Source organism: Papilio machaon, chromosome 3 (assembly GCF_912999745.1).
Source record: "Papilio machaon chromosome 3, ilPapMach1.1, whole genome shotgun sequence".
In the NCBI taxonomy this organism is placed as follows: Eukaryota; Metazoa; Arthropoda; class Insecta; order Lepidoptera; family Papilionidae; genus Papilio; species Papilio machaon.
This window is the reverse complement of record NC_059988.1, coordinates 2,116,438-2,138,717: the sequence shown is the minus strand read 5'-3', so window position 1 is coordinate 2,138,717 and position 22,280 is coordinate 2,116,438. Positions and strand designations below refer to the sequence as shown.

The window sequence follows — 22,280 nt, the reverse complement described above, 5'->3', positions numbered from 1 at the left end:
AGACCGGTGAAAAGAGACAAGGTACTGTGCTTCCTTCCTTTAGCAGAACTGCCTCAATTATCGTATTCCCGCAGTTTTGTACTCGTCCCACCGTGCAACGACCAACTATAAGAACCTTTGCATTACCGCGTTTACATTTTGGTCCAAACGAGCCGGGATTATTTGTTAAAATCTGCGCTAGCCATTATCTAAATTCGTTTCGTTTCGTATTAAAACCGCGTACAAAGTAGTTCGTACACCCGTGGCATCGGTTCGCGCGGTTACCTACCTACTTGTATAAATTTTCGTTCATCCCGCTATATCTTAGTTAATTCGCTAACATATCGATTTAGTTCGCTTACATATTAATTTAGTTCGCTTAACCCGCATTTTAAACTCATTCAAATACTTAATATTTGTCTCTTAAAGTCGTATAAATAAATTAAATTGCACTAACCCGCCATTTTGTCGTTTGAAATTACGTAATAATATTATACTTGCATATAGGTATATATTTAATTTCAAGTCGTTGTAGTTAAAATTATGTTCATTAAATCGCATTAAGTGTACAATAAGTAGTTCATCCCGCGTATGTATCGTATATATCGTTTTCGTTTCGTTTAAATTATCGTTCGCTCACCGGCCGGGTAAGTTATTACAAGCCCGCGCCGCCCGCTCGCCGCGTTAGTTGGCGGTATTCGTATATTTCGTACCGCGATTATAGAATAATTAAATTGAATAGAATAATTAAAATTAAATATTTTTCGTTAACATTGCTTGCTCGTACCGGTACTTGGTATTTCGTTTCTCTGTCGCTTCTTATTGTTTTCGCTTAAATTGTTTAATTTTAAACATTTGCTTACATCTATTTTTCTATAAAAATGGCACCGGCCGATACCAGTTTGCAATTGCAATATGCTAAAAGAGATAGGATATTCTCCCGCATGCAAACAATTTTTGATCGCGTTAAAGATATTGATTCAAAATCATTTGATGCAGATTCGTTTTTGTGCGAGTTTGAAACTGTTGATTCATTGCGTGATGATTTTGAAAATGTGCTGGATAAAATAGCTACATTAGAGTTGAAGGCAAATCCTAATTACGTTGTCGATTATCAACCGCTTTCCTCGTTCGAAATTCTATTAGGAAGTGTGAAACGAGCTGCCAAAAAATTGCAATCGCAATACTCTCACACTAGTGTTCATGTCGGACCGACATGTCAACCTAGACCTCCGAAATTGCCTCCGATGGAGATTCCCGAGTTCGATGGCGACATAAAAAATTGGCCTTTGTTCATTGCAAGTTTTCAAAACGTCGTACATAATAATGTTTCGTTGTCGGATTCAGAGAAGCTTTATTACTTATTAGGCAAATTAACTGGCAGGGCACGCTCCATATGCTCGGGGATCACGCCTTCAGCTGATAACTATTTATTAATCTTCGATTTGTTAACTAGTAAGTATGAAGATAAGCGTCTCTCTGCCACTTCATACCTGGATCAATTATTTGATTTTAAATCCATTACTTCTGCAACCCCTAATAGTTTAGAATCATTCTTAGATAAATTCGCTTCGTCAGTAGCCGCTTTAAAAAACATAAAAGTCGATGACCTCTCCGATTTAATTTTCTTGCATATCGCACTTAAAAAACTAGATACTGATACGGCGCGTGCATTTGAATCCAACCATTGTCATAGTCAGAGTTGTGAAATTCCAAAATTTTCAAGCCTGGTTTCTTTTATTCGCGAACATATTAAGGTATTGGAACGCACCTCATCCGTCGTAAAGGTTGCTAATAACAACAAAAAACCATTTGATCGTAAGCCATTGACTATGCACGCTTATACTAGTTTCGAGTCGTCCGCATGTACTTTGTGCAATTGTAATCACGACTACATTTATAAATGTAAGGTATTTAATAACTACAAACCGAATGAACGCTTTAAATTCGTCAAGTCGAAAAATTTATGCATAAATTGTTTAAGTTCTGGTCATCGTGTTTCCGCTTGTGCCTCGACATCTTCATGTAAAAAATGTAACGCTAAACATCATACTTTATTGTGCTTCGGAATCGAACCCGCTGCCGTGAGAAACGCTCAGACGGCCGCACAACAGAACACACGACTCACGGCCGCCGCGGCCGCACGTCCCGCTCTTACAAGCGAGTCGAATACGCACCCCGCTCGCTCCGCAGGCACCGATGACGTCGCGCTTTGTGCGCTGGCGAATAGTCGCAGTATTACTCGCAGCGATATTCGTGGCCCTACCACGGTATTACTAGCAACCGCGCGTGTTATCGTTGTAGATTCTCGTGGTAAAGAACATTGCGTTCGCGCATTGTTAGACAGCGCTTCTCAAAGCAATTTTATTACTCGCTCTTGTTGTCAAATTTTAGGTTTAAACACAAACATAAGACCCGCTTATTCAGTGGTTAAGGGGATAGGAGGTTCGAGTAAAGCCATTCAAGGTTCCGTAAAACTTAAATTTCATTCTCGTTTCGATCGCAACATTTTTTATAATATTGATTCGTTGGTTGTAGATAAAATAACAGAACGGCTACCGACCGCAACAGTCGATCCTTCGTTATTGTCGAATTTTAAAGATCTTCCGCTAGCAGACGATACCTACTATTGCTCGGGCCCGGTTCAAATGTTGATCGGTGCCTCTATTTTTCCGCATCTTCTTTTATCGAATAAGGTTCAAGGAAAACCTCCGCATGTCTCACCGCTCGCGTTAGAAACGGTCCTCGGCTACGTCATTGTTGGTGACGCTCCGGTCCGCGTAAATAGTCACGAGTCCGTTTCGTATTGCTGCACCGCAGATCCATTAGACTCCGTTATACGGAAATTCTGGGAGCTGGAGGAAGTCGACGTCCCTCCAGTACTTAGTCCCGATGATAAAGTGTGTGAGGAGTTTTACTCGAGTACTACCTCGCGAGCTAGTGACGGTCGTTACGTGGTGGCGTTGCCTTTCAAGGTTGACGTCAGCTGTCTCGGTAACTCGCGTCAGGCAAGTGAGCGACGGTTTTATTGCCTAGAGAGAAAGATGCAGGCTTCTCCACAATTAAAGATCGCATATGACAATGTTATCCGCGAATACTTAGAAAAGGGTTATATTTCGCCTATAAATTGTAATTCTTCACAAAGTTCGTATTTTATTCCGCATCACGGTGTGATCCGAGAAGATAAGGTCACAACGAAGTTACGTGTAGTTCTCGATGGTAGTTGTAAAACCAGCACTGGTTTTTCTCTTAATGACCTATTATATAGAGGTGAAAATCTTCAAGGTAGTTTGTTTGACATAATTAATAATTTTCGTTTATTTTCGATCGCTCTTTCCGCTGATATTCGTCAGATGTTTCTAAGCATCGGCATAAGAGAATCTGACAGGCGTTTTCAACGCATTTTGTATCGTTTTTCCCCGCAACAACCTTTACAGGTTTATGAATTTAATCGTGTAGTATTCGGTCTCAAATCTAGCCCCTTTCATGCGCTGCGCACTATTAAGCAGCTGGCGGCCGACGAAGGCGCTTCGTTCCCTCAGGCTAGGGAAGTCATCGATACAAGCCTATATATGGATGACTTCGTTTACTCAGTCCCATCTGAAGAGTTGGGCATTTCTACCGCTTCAGAGTTGATAGGTCTCATGAAAGCGGGACAATTTGAATTGGTCAAATGGTCTAGTAATTCACAAGTGGTTTTAGATTCGATTCCGCCATCGCACCGTCTACCGGAAGTAAAAGAATTTGACGGGTCAGATCAACATAAGATACTCGGTTTGTGTTGGTCTCCCACGTCCGATTATTTCAGTATAAAAATTAATACTCCCATAACAACTTGTACTAAACGTTCGATATTGTCGTGTGTCGCTAAAATATGGGACGTTATGGGATTTGTCGCACCTGTCGTTTTGTACGTAAAATTAATTATCAAGCAGCTTTGGCTGTGTAACTGTGATTGGGATGACACTCCGCCTGAAGATATAGTTAAAATATGGACACGTTTAAGAGAGGAACTTCCCTTGTTAGGTGATATAAAAATTCCCCGTCACATTGGTATCGTCGCTGATAGTGTAATTACTATTTTAGCATTCGCAGACGCCAGCGAGAAAGCGTACGGGGGAGTTATTTATTTTCACGTTCAAAATAGGGACTCTAATACAATCAATTTGATAACGGCTAAATCGAAGGTTTCTCCAAAAAAGGTTGTCTCACTCGCTCGTCTTGAACTCTGTGCTATTCTTTTATTAACTCAACTTATTAAAAAGGTGGTAGACGCATGTCAAAGTCGCGTGATTTTTCGTAACATATTCGCATTTTCGGACTCAACTGTCGCTCTCTGCTGGGTACATTCCTCGCCTCACCGATGGAATACCTTTGTAGCCAACAGAGTTACAAAAATACAAAATAATTTAGCGCCGCATAATTTATATCATATTTCGAGTACAGACAATCCCGCCGACTGTCTGTCGCGTGGACTCACTCCGTCTAACTTGATAAATCATCCGCTTTGGTTTAGCGGCCCTCCTTGGGCGCGCTTAGACGTCTCACAGTGGCCTATCGTTTCGTTTAACCCTTCCTCTGCGCCCGAGGCGCCCGAAGAAAGGAAACACACCCTTCTAGTTGCTACACCAATTGAAAGGAGTCCTATACTTAGTTTAGGAGATCGTGTCTCTTCCTGGAGTAAATTGTTACGTATTGTAATATACCTTTGTCGTTTCGTAAAACTATTACCATTAAATTACCGTATGTCAGCTTCGGATTACAATTTCGCTGAGCTAATAATATTTCGCGAGCTTCAACGCTTTTATTTTAATACTGAACTTGAAAAACTCAGAAATAACAAAGATTGTAGTAATTCAATTCGACACCTGAAGCCCTTTCTCAAGGATGGCTTGATAAGAGTCGGTGGACGTTTGAGATACTCTAACTTGACTTACGAAGAGAAATTTCCCATTCTGCTTCCTAGAAGAGATCCCATATTAAATTTACTCGTCGATTATCATCACAAGTTAAATTGTCACGCCGGTCCTGACCTGCTGATGTCCCTCTTACGTCAGAGGTATTGGATACTCTCTGCGCGTGACTTAATTAGGAATAGGGTCCGTAGGTGCATTCCGTGTTTTCGCGCTAAACCTAAGCCAATCTTTCCTGAGATGGCTGATCATCGTACTTGTCGTGTCGTTCAATCCGCTAAACCTTTCGTTCACACGGGCACTGATTATGCTGGACCATTCAAGGTCACTATGACTCGCGGCCGAGGTGTTCGTTCCACCAAGGCTTACGTGTGCTTATTCATTTGTATGACTACTCGTGCGGTACACATAGAATTAGCTGGTGACTTGAGCACTGAGAGTTTTATAAACGCTTTTAAACGATTCCTTTCGAGACGTGGCTCGGTAGGTAGAATTTATTCAGATAACGGAACCAATTACATAGGCGCCAAGCGAAAACTATCAGAACTTCACGAATTTCTTTGTTCGAAGTATTATAATACGGACTTCGGTCATATGTTATCGGAAAATCGAATTGAATGGTCTCTTAATGTCCCGACAGCTAGTCACTTCGGTGGGAATTGGGAGGCCAATATAAAAAGCTTAAAGTCACACTTATATAGGGTCATTGGTGACACCACTCTTTCGTTTGAAGAGTTAAGCACTGTGCTTGCTCAAATTGAATCGGTAATGAATACTCGTCCTTTATGTTCAACGCTCTCTAGTGATCCTTCCGAACCCCTCGCTTTGACTCCAGCGCATTTTTTAAATCTCTCACCTTTACGGTATTTGCCAGCGAAAGAAATAGATGAAAGCCTTACTATTGTGGCTAGGCACAACTTATTAGATAAATTAATTCAATCGTTCTGGAAGCGCTGGAGAAGGGATTACCTCCATACGTTGCAATCGCGTCGTAAGTGGAATACGCCGGTGGATCCAGTCGTTGTGGGTTCAGTCGTAATTATCATAACTGATAATACGCCACCGCTACATTGGCCATTAGGTGTCATAGAGGAAGTTTTTCCCGACTCCACAGGAGTCACTCGCGTCGCCCGGGTTAGGACTACGACTGGATCGTACTTGCGTCCCGTTGTTCGTCTTTGTCCGTTACCTAAACAGTAGCGCGCTTAAATTACATTCGTTTTTTCATTAATCTTAGTTATTAGTCGTATTAGTAATGTAGGTACTTAGTTAGAAGTTAGATATCGCGTTATTTTCATCTAAATTTTTTGAAGGCGTTCCTTCAAGCCCGGGGGAATGGTTACGCCGTTTTTGCGTTTGGTCGTTGCATCCTTTCCCGTCCTTTTCCCGCACAGTACAGGTGAGCGAGAAGGACGCGCCCCGCAATCGCACGTTTTTGAAAATACATAATGGCTGAAATCGTCGTCGTTGTGCGTGTGCCGCTCCGCAACTTTTTATTCGAAAAAGTCTTTAAAGTGTGTGCAAGTTCGAGCTGGAGGTGTCCAGAAGCAGGAGAAGACCGGTGAAAAGAGACAAGGTACTGTGCTTCCTTCCTTTAGCAGAACTGCCTCAATTATCGTATTCCCGCAGTTTTGTACTCGTCCCACCGTGCAACGACCAACTATAAGAACCTTTGCATTACCGCGTTTACACCACGTTCATAAAACTTCTGGTTTTTAATAGCAAAAAACTGAATCAGGTACGATTTGACTTCATCATCATTATTGAAATTTTAACCATTCCAGGAGTTTTGTAAAGATCGAAACAAAAAGTAATCCGATGGTGCAAGGTCAGGACTATATGGTGGATGTGGCAAAACATCCCAACCAAGCTCCAATAATTTTTGCCGAGTAACCAAAGATGTATGTGGCCTTGCAATGTCATGATGGAATACAACACTTTTTCGATTTGCCAAGACGGGCCGCTTTTCTTCAACTGCATTGATTAATTTCGTTAGTTGTTCAATGTAGAGGAACCCATGTATCGAGTTTTTGAACATAGCCAAGTTGTTTTAAGTGATTTTCAATGCATGTATGTGATACATGATGCTTCTCTGCAATCTCACGTGTTGTACTGTGACGATCCGAATCGATTATTGCTTTGATTAGGGCGTCATCAACTTCAACTGGACGATCAGCGCGTTTATCATCTTTGAGTGAAAAATCACCAGAACGAAATTTGGCAAGTCAATTTTGACACTGCCGTTCTTTTAAGGCTTCTTCACCATAAACAGCACATAACTTTTTATGAGCTTGCAATTCGTTTTTCCCCTTGCGGAAATAAAAAAGCAAAATATGACTAAACGTTCCTGTTGATTTTCCATTTTTCAATGAAGACCAAGCGAAAACTACGGAACCGATCAAAAAACTTTTTTTACTGATTGACAGCTGAATTGCCAACTATTAAATAACAAAATGTGTTTTACATTTGTACTACGTCTACAAACCTAAAAATTCAACTTAAGCCATGTATGAGTGAAATCCGCAATTACTTAGTTGCCAACCCAATATATTCACCAGAAAAGGAAAACGTTTTTTTAAGTACACATGTATTGACTCGTTGAGTCTTAAAGCTTTACTAAAGGGACCCACAGCCATCTATAAACATGTGTATGCTGATTGATACCTTTTAAGCCACAATTAATTAACATAGTTAAATAAAAACGATATACTTGCTTAATATTGTAAGATTTGAATCGCACACGTCACATAATTAAAACAATTAAATAAAATATACTATCAGTCCGTGTTGGCTTGTTACGGGCGCATATTTATTCTTTATTTTATAAAAAAAAAATATTAAACTATCTTTCACCCGCGACTCCGTCCGCGCAGCATTGCAAAAAAACTTAATAAGTAGCCGATGTACATTACATACATACATTTTTTACATACATACAGTACATTTGGCACAGATGTAGAACATAGTCTGTAGACTATGTTCTACATCTGTGCCAAATGTCATTAAGAACCGTTGAGCTGTTCCGGAGATATCCTCTAACAAACATTCATCCATCCATGTAAGCTTTCCCATTTAGTAAGATATACTCTGTCACTCAGGGATAGTGTAATATTCTAATGGCGACAGAATTTTTTAGTTTATTGACAAATGCACATTTTTTACTATGTAATGTAAGGATCGATTGACGTCTAGTTATTTTTTCAAATATAGTTGAACAGATTTCAATTTTATTACATCCATTTTTTAGTTGTAAAAATTTTCAATATACATCTTATTTACGCATATTAAATGAGTAATGTGAAACATTGATAAGAAATATGAAAACTGAAATGTACGTTAGAACTATAATTAATAGCACTGCACCGGGGGGCTGTGTGAGTGAGGTTTAGCCAACAGGTGCTTCAGCTCCATTCAGCGGCGACCGTCGTCGGGTACGCACGCTTTTCTTGCTGCGAAAAGCCTCGGCGTTTTCGTTAAAAGAACTTTTTTTTTAATTTTTCCAACATCAATGTTATGTTATCAGTAAATAAACGTGGTGTAATTTTCATATTTTTCATTTAAGTTTCATATAAAATAAAAGTTAAGTTAGTGCTTTTTTGTGGACCTTCACAGAAGTACTGAAGAGAGTGGTATGTTGGTTTATACTATTACTATATACTTTAACAATATCTATATAATATTATTTATTGTACGTAAAATTAGTAAAAAAAAATCTAGATTTTTATGGGTTTTATTCTCAGTTTGAGTGAATGTTTTGTGTGTTTGTTTTTGAAACAGCTATATGACCTTCCCTCTATTATGTTATAACTCGTTGTCGCCCGCGATTTTGTCCGCGAGAAATTAAAAAACATAAAGTAATAAGTAGCATATGTGTTATTCCAGACTATGTCTTACTTCTGTGCCAAATTTCATCAAGATCCGTTGATCCCTTCGGAGATATCTTCAAACTAACATCCATCCATCTAAACGAATTTTTAATATTAAAATAAAATAAGATTAAGAAGGACTACTTATATACAACACTATATATATTTATAATTAAGACACTAAAATGTTATATAACAAAATTTAATATCATTAAAAATATTGATAGCCTCATTTCGCTGTTAAGCTTTTAAGTTTAACATATTTACAACGCGCATTATGTTAATAAAAGATTTACGATGTCTTTCATGTTCTTACCAATAATCTTAATTAATTACCTAGCGTTCGCTACCTTTGGATATGATGAGCTCATCGTAATGTAAAAGCATCGTAACTTTGTTATTATCTAGATAATAAATGAGTTACAGCTCGAAATCGACGCTTCATTCGTATAGATACGAAGTGCAGGTGTTACATTATTATTTTGTAATGAAACATTTTATGTAACAATCATAAAAATCTCCAGCTTGGTTAATCTCTTTAGGCCCTTACAATTATTTTAACGTGTCATTTTGGTATTTATTATGGCATTGGAATTGTTTAATGTTAAGTTCCAAAAGTCGCAAAGTAATCGTTGAGGGTACACAAATTGTCCCTTGTGAGTTCACTTATGGGGTACTCTTCCTGTTGGGCTGATGGACCCAGCGATCGATCGGTGGGCCAAGTGATCTCACTTATGCAGTAATATTTTATGTACGAAATCTTGCGTTCATTCGAGCACGACAAGAAAAATCAAGTAAATGCCCTATTTCTTTTCATTACTAATGACCTCATGAATCCAAGAATTATTGATAAGTCAATATAAGATTACAAAAACTAGATATATACAGGCTGTCTATAATATATTTCCTAATGTTATCTATATTTTTTTTATTCCAACTTAAACTTTTTAAGTATGTTTTAACTTGAAATTGAATGAATTTGAAAAAAATTAAATAGCCCAGTTATTTTTTCCAACGAATTCGATATTTTGGCAAAAGCTTTTCATTCTTTCGTTTTCTTACCTTCAGTCTGATTGCTTATTTCGTGTCTGGTACGATGGGCTACTTCAATAAACTTTATTAGGTACTAAATTGTTAAACTTTCTCTTAAGTGATTTTCGTTTATTGGAAATATATTTTACGATCAAATATTATATCACGTACATATTCTCTCGTTTAAATTATTTATTATTATTTAAAAATTTCTTAACAATGAGGATTTAAACAGTCGCAAATATAACATCTTAATAATAATAATAATAAACTCATTTAATCCATTCAGAAAGCAAACAATAATTAGAAAATAAACAATAATAATGTAAAAAAAACAAACATGGTGAAATGAGGGAAAAAATACTAAAACTATATAAAAAAAGCAACAAGCATGTACATATTAACAAGTATAAAAAAATCAAAGTTCCTTCTAGGATTGCAATGCTAAATGGACAAGGCCTTTACTCAGCATTGTACTTATTACTTTTCAGGAATAAGCGCTGATATTCTGCAAAAACCTTTGCGTCAGTGCGTCAGTTACAGCAGTAAATAATTGTTAATTTTCATACACGTATAAGTGAAATAAGGTGATTCTAAAAACAGATGTATAATTACGGATTTTGGTTAGGTTCAGAGAAAAATAAAGTAAAATTTGGAAAGGAAAAAAATATTAATTGTATTTAAATAACAAAAAGTAGTTTTCAAATTCATTGATGTAATAAGATGTGATCTCAGTCCAATTCGACGGTCAGAAATTGAGGCTAGTGTAACGTATTTGCGTAATCCATCCTTAGTTAGAGGCCTAATACTAGGGATCGTAACAACCCGCCGGATTACGAACCCGTGTGCCGTTTCTGTGCTCACAATTATGTCTAAATGTTACTTTGACATTGGAATTAAAATGTTTATTTGTAACACATTTTATATATTATGTTTTAAATAGGAAGGATTATTCTGTGAAATGATTGTCACATTTTACTTAACTCTGTATTAATAGATTTATAGATATGGGCTGCTTCGTAAATATACAACATTATTTATCTCAATTTTCATGAAATTCTGCGGAAGGAATAACGTCGCTCCAAAGGTTGGACCCCCATTTGGACCCTTATGAGACGAATGTCGTAAAATCTCTTCTTAGTGGAAGCCTACGAAGAAAGAGGAACCTTTATGCAAAATTTCAAGACTCTAGACTTAGACGCTTTGGCTGTGCGTTGTTAGTTAAGTCAATCAGATTGCTCTTTTATATACGAGTATACTTGTATATAGATTTGAAACATTCGCATGGAATGATACATAAATAATAAACATGCATTAATTAAAGGTTTATTTATATTAATTAAAACCTCTCATCAATTTAAGATTAAAATTTTAAACTTATTACGAAGTTTTGTTATACCAAAATAGAAGCTTTTGTTATGGTATATACAAAATTCTGTTATTTCCATTAAAAAAAATGATATGGAATACCAATATCGTTACAGAGTATTGGCCATTGCGAGAAAGTTTCCACGTAATGTGTGGCAATAAAATGAATTGCCTTAATTCCCATTATATAACATACATATTAAGAGCTTACTTATATCTCCTTACGCCACGTTGCAGTCACATGTTTGAAGAGGACTCTTCAGTTAGATAATTTGGGTATTTCTATGTATTTATACATTTATTCCTTTGATATCGCTTACGTTTTACGCCTGTCTGGTACAGTATCCCTTGAGTATTGGTACACGAGCAACTTTAACTACGATAGAAATAAACGCTTTTATCTTATCTTGTAGGTAATATAGTGAGATTTAGGTTATCTGTTAAGTAATTTTTGAGACCGATTAGTCTGTTGCCTGTTCTCCTTGAAGAGGCATTTACAGCTTCACCAGGCTTGAGGTTGCCGGGCGCAGATGGCGCTTAGCTTAAATCTTGTTTAAGAGTAACTGTTAAGTAGTCAGACCCTAAGAATACCGACAACATATGAGTTAATCTGCGTTTTTAGGTAAAAGGAGGTGCGATTTTCTTTGAAAATCCCAAGTCCTCCAACTTTTAATTAATACATTGCTTTAGAATGAATAATGAAAATCAATGAAAAAGAATTAAAAATATAAAGAATTTGTTAAAGATATTATTTATTGTTGATTTAGTTTAGCTTTTTGTACCATAGAAAAGCTTAATTTCTATTTTGCTTCTTATAGGAAAATTATCCTCGCAGTATCCCAGTGAATAGCTGGACTTGTAAACAGGTCCTGGTTCGATAACCATCATGTACAATGTATTTTTAATTTTATAATTTCAAATAAACACTAATCGAACGTTCTATAATAAAAAAATCAAAGTTGTGTGAGAAGTCAATTAATTCACACTGGGCCAGCGTGACTGCCTAAGACCTATTCATCTTTAACTCATGGTAACTTTAAGTGGGAACCTGTATGAGCCGATGTCAAGGCACTATACAATTCGGTGCATTGCTTCTAATTATTTCAGTCTAAATAATTTATTGTATTACTTTAAAGTACGACACGTTTATAGTAGCACCCTACCTCAAAAGCGATTACGTCACAAGCTGCCAGTGGCAAACGAGGAATCGATTTCCGCTGAATAAGCAAGTTTGATGTTATAATGCACCTAGACATTCATTAGGTTTCAAACTCAACTTTAGATACAACTATTTTTAATGTTGCTCTATCTATCTATTCGACAGTTTATGAACTACGCTAAGCATTTACAATTTAACTACAGCATATTAATAAAAAATCACTTTCGCTGTTGTATATACTTATTGATCTAATATATCTGTGTGGATTATGTTGAAAATTAATTTAAATTACTCAAAATATTCGTAGTATTCGGATTGAAGTAAATTTCTTACCGTGGGTTTCTGAGACCGAAACCTCTGTATAAAACATATTATCATCCCTGTTATTACTTTGAAAAAAAGTTAAAACAATAAGTTTTAAACGCAAATTTTGGTCTCAGAAATCCACGGTTAATCTGTAAAGTGGTCTTATAACGTAATTCGTTATTAGTCGTTTGAAATCTATATCTATCTATATATATAAAAGAAAGTCGTGTTAGTTACACCATTTATTATTATTAATATATTTACCAAGAACGGCTGAATCGATTTGACTGAAAATTGGTGGGCAGGTAGCTTAGAACCAGGAAACGGACATAGGATAATTTTTACCCCGTTTTCTATTTTTTATTCCGCGCGGACGGAGTCGCAGGTAAAAGCTAGTAATTAAATAAATTTAACACCATAAAATATATGTAAACTTCAATTTGCGATGTTTATCTTGCAAACCGACCGTTATATGACCACAATTAATATGATTAACAATTAATTTAGAGCTCATTATCAAAATCAAATATCTAGATGAATGGTGTTTGTAATTTAACCGCAAACTAAACAAATCGCATTAAAATTACTGATCGGATTAAACCATTCCATTGTTTGTATCATGTTGATTATAATTCATGCATCATTAATTTTATTAGGTACATTATGTATTATTAGTAATTTGTATGTACTTTTTGCAGAATTGTTATAATTATTTCAGGTCACGTAGTATAGCACCCCGTCCCGCCATAGAGAAAAGAGCAGGGAGATGTTGTTTTTTATTTATCTTCAAATCGCACGCTTATTGTTTTTTCGTCCGTCATACATCATAATTTTTCGAGGATAATTTAAATCTTTCTTCTTTCCAATATTATAAATGCGAATGTTTAGATGGATGGATGTTTGAAGGTATCTCCAGAATGACTCAACAGATTTTGATGAAATTTGGCACGGTTGTAAACCTTGTCTGGAAGAACACATAGGCTACTTATAAAGTTTATACGCTGGCGACAGCTAGTAGTTCATATTAAGGCTTAATAGCGTTTATTATACAATAGCAATATTAAATTAATTCTGAGACTATAAAAATTGCCAATTTAGCTATGAATAAGCAAATAGGATTTCTACGAAACGTTTTCTTCAATTGTACTTTATTCAACAGTTGAATGACTGTTCATTCTGTTTAATATGCATTAGTTTTGTCGTTAGGTACACTAAATTAGACTACAAATAATACAAAATAACACAAAGAAATGCATATATTCGGGACAACAAACTGTAGATTGCGTCTATCGATCCAACATCGACCGTTTTAAAGTTTCAGGTCATCCCAAAGCTGTAATCACGTACAGATATATTGATAGTAGGCCTGACTTAAATTGGAACAGTACCCACGGCGTAATATTTTATTTTCAATGGTACCTAAATTAATCTGACTATATTCGAATGTATTCCATTCCATTCCAATACGATTATATTTTTAACAGTATGACCAAATTAAGATACAGTTTAGGCATAGTCGAAGTTTCTAACTGTGAAAATTCAACTCTACTATATTACTCTATTCTATAACGATATCAATTAAACTAGGTAAGTTTCAGAGGTATTGGTACATCCTCCAACCAATTAGAGCTGTCTTCTAAGTTAAGTCTACATTTGCATACCTAGATGGTGATTTTAGCAAGAATTCTCTAAGGATGTCGTCGAAGTGAATATCTTATTTCTAGAAATCTAAGGAAGAAATTTAAAGTATACACTGCTTGGTAATTTTACCGTATATTAATACTGTATTTGTTTTTAGATTTGTATGGGTGTTTCTACATTGAAAATATATGGTGATAAATAAAGCACGGGTCATTTAATTTAGTATACAGACTCATCCGTATATTTGGTTGAAAAGTTATTTTGGCTTCATTTCTCTACTCTAATCTATATTATTTATAATAATAGTAGAACTAACTAGAATCAAACCAAGTACTGGTTTGGTCTTTACTATTTAACAAAGTGTTTTTTTTATTTTCAAATTTCATAATTATGTGAAATAAGCCGCTCAATTGGAAGAAATGACTAAATTAAATTCATCTCGAAATATATTTTCTTTGGATTAAATAAAAATACTTATAGAATACTTATGGCGGTCTCTTGGCAGTGACGCAGTAAACATACAACCAATATAAGTCTACGGAAACGAAGCAATTAGAACAACCGGATGAGGAAGCCTTCTTGACGCCATGGCGTGCAACTTTCTATATACCGCGCTTTCTTTGTTCGTTTTGTAAAACAACATGAGTTTTAATTTAGTGACTTATCGATTAATTATGATAGGTTTTATTGTAAGTAGATTTTTATATTTTACATTTTATTATAACATCATGTAACCTGAATCATATGTCTTGTAGACTGAATCTATTTTGACGAATTCGATGTCATTGAATTCCTATTTTCCTCTTAGTGCAAAAGGGAAATAATTTTTAATGAAAAATTAATTGTTTTGTTTCAGTAATCTCCAATATTGCTTAATTTGTATTTTAGACTACGAGTGTTTAATTTATAAAGTATAAGTTTATATCGTTTAAAATAATTCAGGTTAAATAGTTAAAGTTTAATCTAATATTTAATGATGTGAAAAAACTGAATAAACAATACTGAATTGTACATACAGCGAAATGTGCTTTTATTAATTAATCACAAGAACCAACTTAAAATACAACAGAAAAAACAACAGTATAGTGTTGCCACCTAAAAATCTAATATTTTTACTTACAGGTGAAATTACATTGGTATATATTTCTAACATTTAATTTACGTAAACCATTTCTATAAAAAAGAATATACAATTTAAATGTCAAGTAATAAAAAAACAAAATGATTATTTATAATTTACTACATTTAAAATAAAGGGTTATTTTCTTCTTAATTAAAGTTCAAATTGTGAACGCGCCGGCTCCATTACGTAAATTTAGTATACGAAAAAGTTACCATTTAGTATTTCATGGCCAAATACGCAATTTAAGCGTAACTTTCTACCTAACCGAGTTCTCTACATCACGGTCTTAGAATTTATCTCTATTATTAGCAATTTTCCTCTTCCAAAGGGCAAAACGATTGTCGTTTTTACCGAGCTTTTAGTGCACCATTTGCGTTAAATTGACATAATGATGTAAATTAAACATGCATTGAGTTTGTTAATGATTGGTTGCGTAATAGTACAGTTAATATTATTTTCCGAAAGCACAATTTTTACGTTGTTATTGGTAGCTTAAATTGATAAGATAATTTTGAAAAGTTGGTAAATTTTTTTCGATTCGATTTCGTTCACGCAGTGTTAAAGAGGTACGAACATACACCGTTACAGGTTTTTAAAAATAATCATATCTTCATCATCATCAGACTGAGTTAGCATATGTAACCAAAGTCGTCCAGTTGCTTATTAAAAATACTTAAAATTCAGAGTTGCCCTTAAGTTACATTCATTAAGGGAGTCGTTATTTTTTATTTACTATACAAAAATGTATAAAAAATAAACAGAATTTTGAGTAATCAGTAGTACAAAAACCAGCACGGTTCAAATATGGAATTTACAAACGTCTTTTATTTAAGTTAATTTAAATAATAAATAATAACAATGATCAAACTGTTTTATTTCCATGATATTGTACTTGACATCAAAACTAAAAATGTATTGTATGGTAATTGTTAATTAAGAGTGGATAGTTCTCGGTATTCTAAACAAATAGCTACCAGCCAGGGTTGTATTGATCGATACGGACAATGTAGCTAATGTTCCATGTGTCTTTTTGTTCCACCTTCAATTGAGGTAATGCCTCGATTTGTTATTAATAATACATCAAATACGACGAAGCTTTAATTTATTAGCCCTGGGTTTCACTGCGGACCAACATGAAATGTACAATTTGTGTGTGTTATTTGTATCTTTAAGTTATCGCGTTGTAAGAGAAAGGTTTAGATGAAATCCAAATGTTATTTCAGGCAGCGAGCAAGAGCTCAGTCGACTTGAAGCGAGGGGTTAGATTAGAGATTTCGACACAGATTTTTAGCCCCGAGTATTAATGTTACGGAAGATTTATTACGTAATTATATGAATTTGCTCATTAAACAATGTTTTGTTGTTAGTAAATTTGTTTCAATTAAATTTACGATTTACTTTAAATTGATATCGTAGCAAAGTTAATTTGACGCTAAAAAAAAGTTCATCTGCAGATGAAGTTTAAAATGAACAGGTTTTCACTTTAAATAAATAAATCGTCACTTTTAAAATACCTTGAAACTAAAAAGGTTTTATTACGATAACAACGATTTTTACGAATTCAAAAAAAAAAAAAATAGAAAAATATTGCGATTTATATATTAAGGAGAACCATCTTCAATCGCCACAACACTTTAAGAATAAAAATGTAATAGAAAACATTTCTCTGTTGTAATTTTCAGAGACTTTTCTCACATCTCGTCTCTATAACGAATCATATTTCGCTCAGAGGCTATTTTACGGTCTGCTATCCCCAGGCGAGTCGTATCTAATCGAGACATAGTTTACCGCAACTGAGATTACTTCTCTTGTCTTAAGACTTATCTTCTTTACGCTATTAAGACCATTTATGTAGACCCTTGTCATATAAAGCCTTATGAAAAAAATGCTGTTTAGTAACAATCGGAATATATTTTTTTTTTATTCTATGGACTCAATCGGCAAAGTCTCATTGGGACTCTAATCCTAACGGAAAAGACCCGTTTCAAGATTATCATTAGAATATTATTAATATTATAAAACTCACAAACTTGGATGGATGGATATTTTGAACCACGTAATTCCAGAAGGATCTAGATGAAGTAAGAAACCGTGATTAAGAAACGATAGATTACGGTCTGGAATTTATAGTGCTAAATGCTTCTTACTTGATCAACACGGACGAAGTCGCAGGGAGTTAATAGTAACTACAACAATATTTGAACATTTATACCAATTAAATTATTTAAACTTTCGTGAGACCTACGTGAGTGTAGCCGTTTTTATTTAGTTTATTTATTAGCAATGATTAAAATGTAACTTCTCGTAAGCAATAAGTTTTGTTTAACTCTTTTCAAAGTACATCTGGTGGCATTTAATAATGTAACTTTGATACTTTTGAGCTTTTGACCTTTCTTAATTACATTCTGGGTTGCTTTTACATTAAAGATCAAGTTTAAAAACTAGCAAGTAATTATGTCGAATTATTATTTAGAAGACAAAAATATGTGGAGCGAAAACTGCCATTTTAAGTGATTTACCTGAACAATTGACGCAATAAGTGTTATGTGGAAGAATTGCAGAAAGTTTTTTTTTTTATGTAAAAAAATCTTCAGTGTATTTTGGTCGAATTTAGACCAATGGGCGACCGTCAGTATTTCTAATTCCAGTTTTGATATAAATTGAATATATATTATTCTACTAATGATCTTTGGTTTTAAAATATTTCAAGAGTCGTTAGTCATTTTAATGTTTTAAAAGCTTCTTAATTATAATGAGCGTCTTACTTTCTACGGAATATTTCCTGGCAATTCATCTTCATCTGAGCTCATTTTCCCTTTATTTTTTTGATTTACGTGTTATTAATGAATTAAATTTTTCCACGCTTTTGTTTGACCTTTTTTTTTGAATGAAAAAGTTCTTAATCATGATTTTAACAGTTTAGAAAGGTGAATGAAATGGTGAAGACATCATTTTACGATAGAAGGTTTACTTACTTATTTAATCCGAACAAAAGAGAATCATAATATTAAATACTAGCTGTCGCTCGCGACTCGGTCCGCGCGGAATTAAAAAAAAAACTTTATTTGTAGTCTATGTGTTCTTCCAGACTATGTTCTATATCTGTGCTAAATTTAATCCAGATTCGTTGAGACGTTCTGGAGATACCTTCATAAAAATATAAGAATTGTATAAATTTTTATAACATGAAATAAATAACATACAAAATAATCTCACCTAAAAATGGAAATCGCAGCTTCTACTTACGTCAACTCAAAGTGACTATTCTAAAATAAGCCACAAATCGAAATCAAATGGACCGGCTTATTCATGGAGATAATTTCAATTACGTAATGGAAGCCGTCAATACAATAATACAAATAACCGTAGATTTACACTACCTAAACACCTGTACTAAAACATATTGTCATGCCTTTTACTTTCTTTGAAAAAAAAAAAAAAAAACAGAGACCACAATATGGCAGTGAATATTTTGTATGAGATATGAGTAACAAAGCTCAACTCATTTTATTGTGTTAAGATAATCTCTTAATGGAATTCCAAATTTATAAATGGTCAGGGTACTGTGAGCGTATCCCGTCATTACAATGCTCTTGGTACGCTTTTGTTTTTTAAATCACCGTCTGATTGTAATCATCGCCAGTTTTGATATTTTATAATTCAAATCGTGATCAATCAAACATTAAACCAACCGTGATTCATTAAATTATTTCTTAAATCTTAATGTATTGTGAACAACTTAAGAGAATTATATTTAACACTAGTTGTCACACGCGACACCGTCCGTGCGGAATAAAAAAAAAAAGTATGTGATCTTCTAGACTATGTTCTACATTCATCAATATCCGTGTAGCCGTTCCTTAGATACCTTCAATCAAACATCCATCCATCTAGACATTCGCATTTATAATATAGTATTAGAATATTCTCTTAGTAAAATGTAGGCACAATATGAAATTAAACAATTTTGCTATCATTTTAACGAAATAATTACACAAACTTTTTCTTTCTTTCTTCTTTCAAACCAAGTAAATAACTGAGGCAAATTTATTTTTTGTGACAAGAAAAACATTGTTATTCTCATTAAAATGTTCCTAACATTTTACGGCTCTTTTATAAAGATAAACAGTGGAATCTTATAAGAACGCTAAAACCTCTTTAATAGTATGCTAATGAAAAAGAGACGGGCTTTTAAAACTGTTTGCATTGTCATTTCTTTCTTTTTTGGCTTTTAGCTAAAGGTCGAAAGGAAACTTTATTTTACAGGCTAAATATATTAGTTTAAAATTTCTTAGAACATTACTGTAATGCCAACATACAAATAAATTTCATGGTTTTAATTTTGACGTAACTTGAGCTATTTCTTTATCATTTTGCTAATGCTATAAAATAGTTTAGAGCTCTAGAGGGGTAAAGACGGAAGATGCTTTTATTTCATTATCTTTATAGTGGTATCTACACATGCATAAGAAAGAGCAGTAAACTGGCGATTGTAGTTTAGAATTAAAAAAATCGGGTGAAAATATGAGCCATATTTACTAGAATATAATATTAAATTAAATCGTGAACCCAAAGATGTTTAACAGATTATGTAGTTATTTTGAGGACTTAAGACCTGCATTCCCTCAGATAGTTGTTCGCCTAATCAGCAGTATTATCTAATAGCGCTATCTGGTAATGAATAATCAAAAGCAGATGTAAACATAGTTTCGATTGAAGTCAGATAATTGTCCTAAAATAATATAGATAGTTACTTAAAGATATTATGTTGAAACACATTTTTTGGATAGAATATGACATAACATCAATAGCACGAACATAAAAGCATATATATTCATTATTTTTGACATTATTAACGATGACTACCTATATACAAAGCCGATTGTCACAAATATACGTGATAGGCCCACAGTACTGAGAGAGAACCAACAGAAAAGTGTAGTTCACGGTTTATTTTTTTTATGTTTTTGCGTCAACAATATGTTTTCGTGTACAGGCCGATATTCATTAATACAAATTAACTTTGACTTAATAACGAGGAGTAAACACGGGACAGTTAAAAGCTCCTAGATATTAATTGGAACGTAAATGTCACCGCCGCATTCCTTTGACAACAGTCTGCATACGTAATAGCAATTTACACTTGACTCTTGTTGAAGTTTAATTATAAAATGGAGAGTGGGAGCATATTATAGCGGCTGTTTAAATAAAGATCATTGAAATAAAGTACATAACAAAAAAAAAAACATTGTACCGCTTTTTAAGAAAATTGGGCGAAAAATTGAACGTGAAGTTTGACACAGTTGATGTTAATGTGTAGTAAAAGTGCAAAAAGGTAATTACTACTTTTAATTAAAAATTTAATTAAAAATAAAACTTATTCTAATATGAATTATGGTTGAATTTTGCCCATTAGGCCACTAGTTGAGACAAATAACTGCTTTGTTTAATTTTAACAAACTTTAGTTGTGAATTTATTTGCGTTTGTCCAAACAGTATTAGAACACATTCGCACGGACGATTTTTTAACATTGCATTAAAACTCGACATTGGCAGCTCTCGGACGATAAACGTTATACAATCAATCTTATTTCCTTCGGTTAATGCTCAAAATGCAACTCTGCCCGATAAAAAATCGCCTACTTTAAAAGTATTACCATATAAAAAAATACATAGACATACATTTGTTGTATTTGAACACTTTTTAGCGTGTATGAAAAAGCATCCGTGCGTACGGACTTTTAGTGCAAACTGTCGGTGCTTTGTTTTTTTTGTCCCAATCACAAGATTAAATAAAAATATTAATTTTTTTTTTTTTTATTTGTTATTGTCACCTCCTGCAGCCGTAACCGTTGTATTGATTTAGTCGAGTACCTTGTCAATTGAATTATATTTTTCTTCAAAGTCTCATAGATGAGACACATACAGCGGACTTTTTTATCATTGAAAATTAATCAATTGATGTCAAGGTAACCTGTGAGAAAAATTTATCGATGAAACAAAGTCAAGGTTACCGTCTCTCGTTAATCATGAAAAAAAGAGGTCGTTTGGCTTTATGCAAATGAACGCATAATTAAAGCGAAAGTGTAGGAGCACTTTCTCATCCCATTAATTGGATTAATTTTTTATTTTATTTTCCTCAAGTATCAAAGGTCAAAGACAAAAAGGTTTTTTTTATAAAATCGAAGTTGTTTTAGTAAGTTTTTTTCTGTTACATAACTTTCTTTTATGATTTAATAGACATAAAATTAAATAAAAAAGAAATTACGAAACTTAACTGTAAATTAAAAAAATGTTCCGTATTCTAAAAAAAAAAACGTTACACGCTATATTTTATTCGTAAATTAAATACGAAGAAATCAAAATGTATTAGATAAAAACTCAATAGAAATGTATATTTTTAAGAAAATGACGTCATCATTGGTAACGTAGTTTTACAGATACAAAGTGTTCTCTAGCGGACATTTCATTAATTACGCCTGATGTAGATAAGCCACGACCGATTACCTGCCGCAAATCCAACGCGATTTGGCTAAATGTTAAACTTTGATATCACACTGCCATGAAACTTGGAAAGTAAAAGACAATTAATTAAATCCCTCTAGAAATTAAGCTATGTTGGTTTTTTCTCTTTTTATGATAACAGATGGCGTTATTCCTGACCTAAAAACACATATTAGTTCATTAAAGTAATTATCCTTTGTTATTGATATTAATTTTTTAAATAAATGTTATAAAATGTTAGCAAATATTTTTAAACAAAAAAAACTAAATAGATTTTCTACAGCAATCAAACTAAAACCTTTAGCAACATAATGTTAGGCCGTCCAGCGTAGGCAATCAATAGAATTAGATTGGCGTGTAGTGCACTATAAATGGTAGCAAAGTAAAAA

At 34.0% G+C, this 22,280-nt stretch overlaps 1 protein-coding gene across 1 annotated transcript; it reads left to right on the top strand.

Annotated features, from left to right (window-relative positions):
- Positions 1 to 2,747: 2,747 nt before the first annotated feature.
- LOC123723518 lies at positions 2,748 to 6,575 on the top strand. Its single transcript, XM_045686437.1, has 2 exons — positions 2,748 to 4,449; positions 5,602 to 6,575. Exons 1-2 carry the CDS (start codon positions 3,024 to 3,026, stop codon positions 6,090 to 6,092), a joined length of 1,917 nt encoding a protein of 638 aa, XP_045542393.1. The 5' UTR covers positions 2,748 to 3,023; the 3' UTR covers positions 6,093 to 6,575.
- The last annotated feature ends 15,705 nt before the right edge of the window (positions 6,576 to 22,280 follow it).

Excerpts from the sequence above, each read along its gene's own strand:
- LOC123723518 (XM_045686437.1), top strand. The coding sequence starts at position 3,024 with ATGCAGGCTTCTCCACAATTAAAGATCGCATATGACAATGTTATCCGC. Across the intron at positions 4,450-5,601 it reads TCCCGCCGACTGTCTGTCGC|GTGACACCACTCTTTCGTTT; the intron begins GTGGACTCACTC and ends ATAGGGTCATTG.